This window comes from Nicotiana attenuata, unplaced genomic scaffold (genome assembly GCF_001879085.1).
Source record: "Nicotiana attenuata strain UT unplaced genomic scaffold, NIATTr2, whole genome shotgun sequence".
Lineage (NCBI taxonomy): Eukaryota > Viridiplantae > Streptophyta > Magnoliopsida > Solanales > Solanaceae > Nicotiana > Nicotiana attenuata.
Window position 1 is genome coordinate 5,285 of NW_017686518.1, and position 1,021 is coordinate 6,305.

At 36.2% G+C, this 1,021-nt stretch overlaps 1 protein-coding gene across 1 annotated transcript; it reads right to left on the reverse strand.

The window, feature by feature from the left end:
- Positions 1-232: 232 nt before the first annotated feature.
- Positions 233-1,009, reverse strand: LOC109222219 (the record flags this gene model as incomplete). Its single annotated transcript, XM_019386593.1, has 3 exons — positions 989-1,009; positions 779-895; positions 233-671 (listed from the first exon to the last, which is right to left on the reverse strand). A coding segment is annotated over exon 3 (433 nt), but the record flags the coding sequence as incomplete, so codon positions are not given.
- Between the last annotated feature and the right edge of the window lie 12 nt (positions 1,010-1,021).

Genomic DNA, 1,021 nt, shown 5'->3' on the forward strand with positions numbered 1-1,021 from the left:
GCCACACAATAGATGTTGCTTTTGCCAATCAATAGATGGCTTTGTACAGAAAACCAAGATAAAAAGGAAGCAACATGTGTGAGGAAGCAACATGTGTTGATATTATAAGCCAATTATTCTCTTTATAAAAGGTTATAGCTAAGCCGAATAAGTTAAAGTGAAACTTTAAAAGAGAAGCAGAAGGAGGAGAAGAAGAAGAAAGCAAGAAACAAACAAAGATAGACGTACTGACCTTGATTATTACTCCCAGTATATAGGCGATTTATTAGTTGCACAGTAGCTTGTTGGGCAGAGGAAGCTTCTCCAGGTGAACGAGCATTGAAACCTAGCATGCTGGGATCAACCCGTAAATCTGAATTCAGATGCTTAAGTTGTGAAATGATTTTTACTGCAACTTGTAGTTCCATGGCATCTTTTTGTGCATTGAACTTTTCCTGCAATCTTTGCTGCATCCTTTCTTCCATTTCCTCCAATTTTTGCTGCATCACCTCATCAGTAGAACTTGAGGGTCCCAAATCTCCCACTTTTCTTTTTAAGGAGGTCTTGGTAACCCCACGTCCATACAATCTTATGCGACCTGGATGCTCAGGTCCCATGACTGATGCAAATGCATCAACTGATTGACTGCCATCTTCACTTTCTTGTGTTGATTGTAGTCTTTCCATTTCAGCCTACAAGACCAAATTGAGTCATTATTAAATCAGAAAGTATATGACACTGAGTCAATAACTAAGAACGGACAAATGATAACAACAAACTTTAAATTAATAACTCGTACAATTTTATTAAGAGTATCTGCATACGAGGCCTTGTATACTCGATCAACTTTTCTTTTTCTCGTAGCCACAAAGAGGTCCTTGCTTGATAGAGGCTCAGAAGTTTCTTTCTTTTTTTCCTGATTATATAAAAAGTGGTATAAAAATATATTGGACTAAAGTTAATAAGTTCATATTTAAAAGAATAATAATAAGAAAAAAAACTATCAAACCTCGCATATTCGAGCAAAACTTCTTTTAGCCAG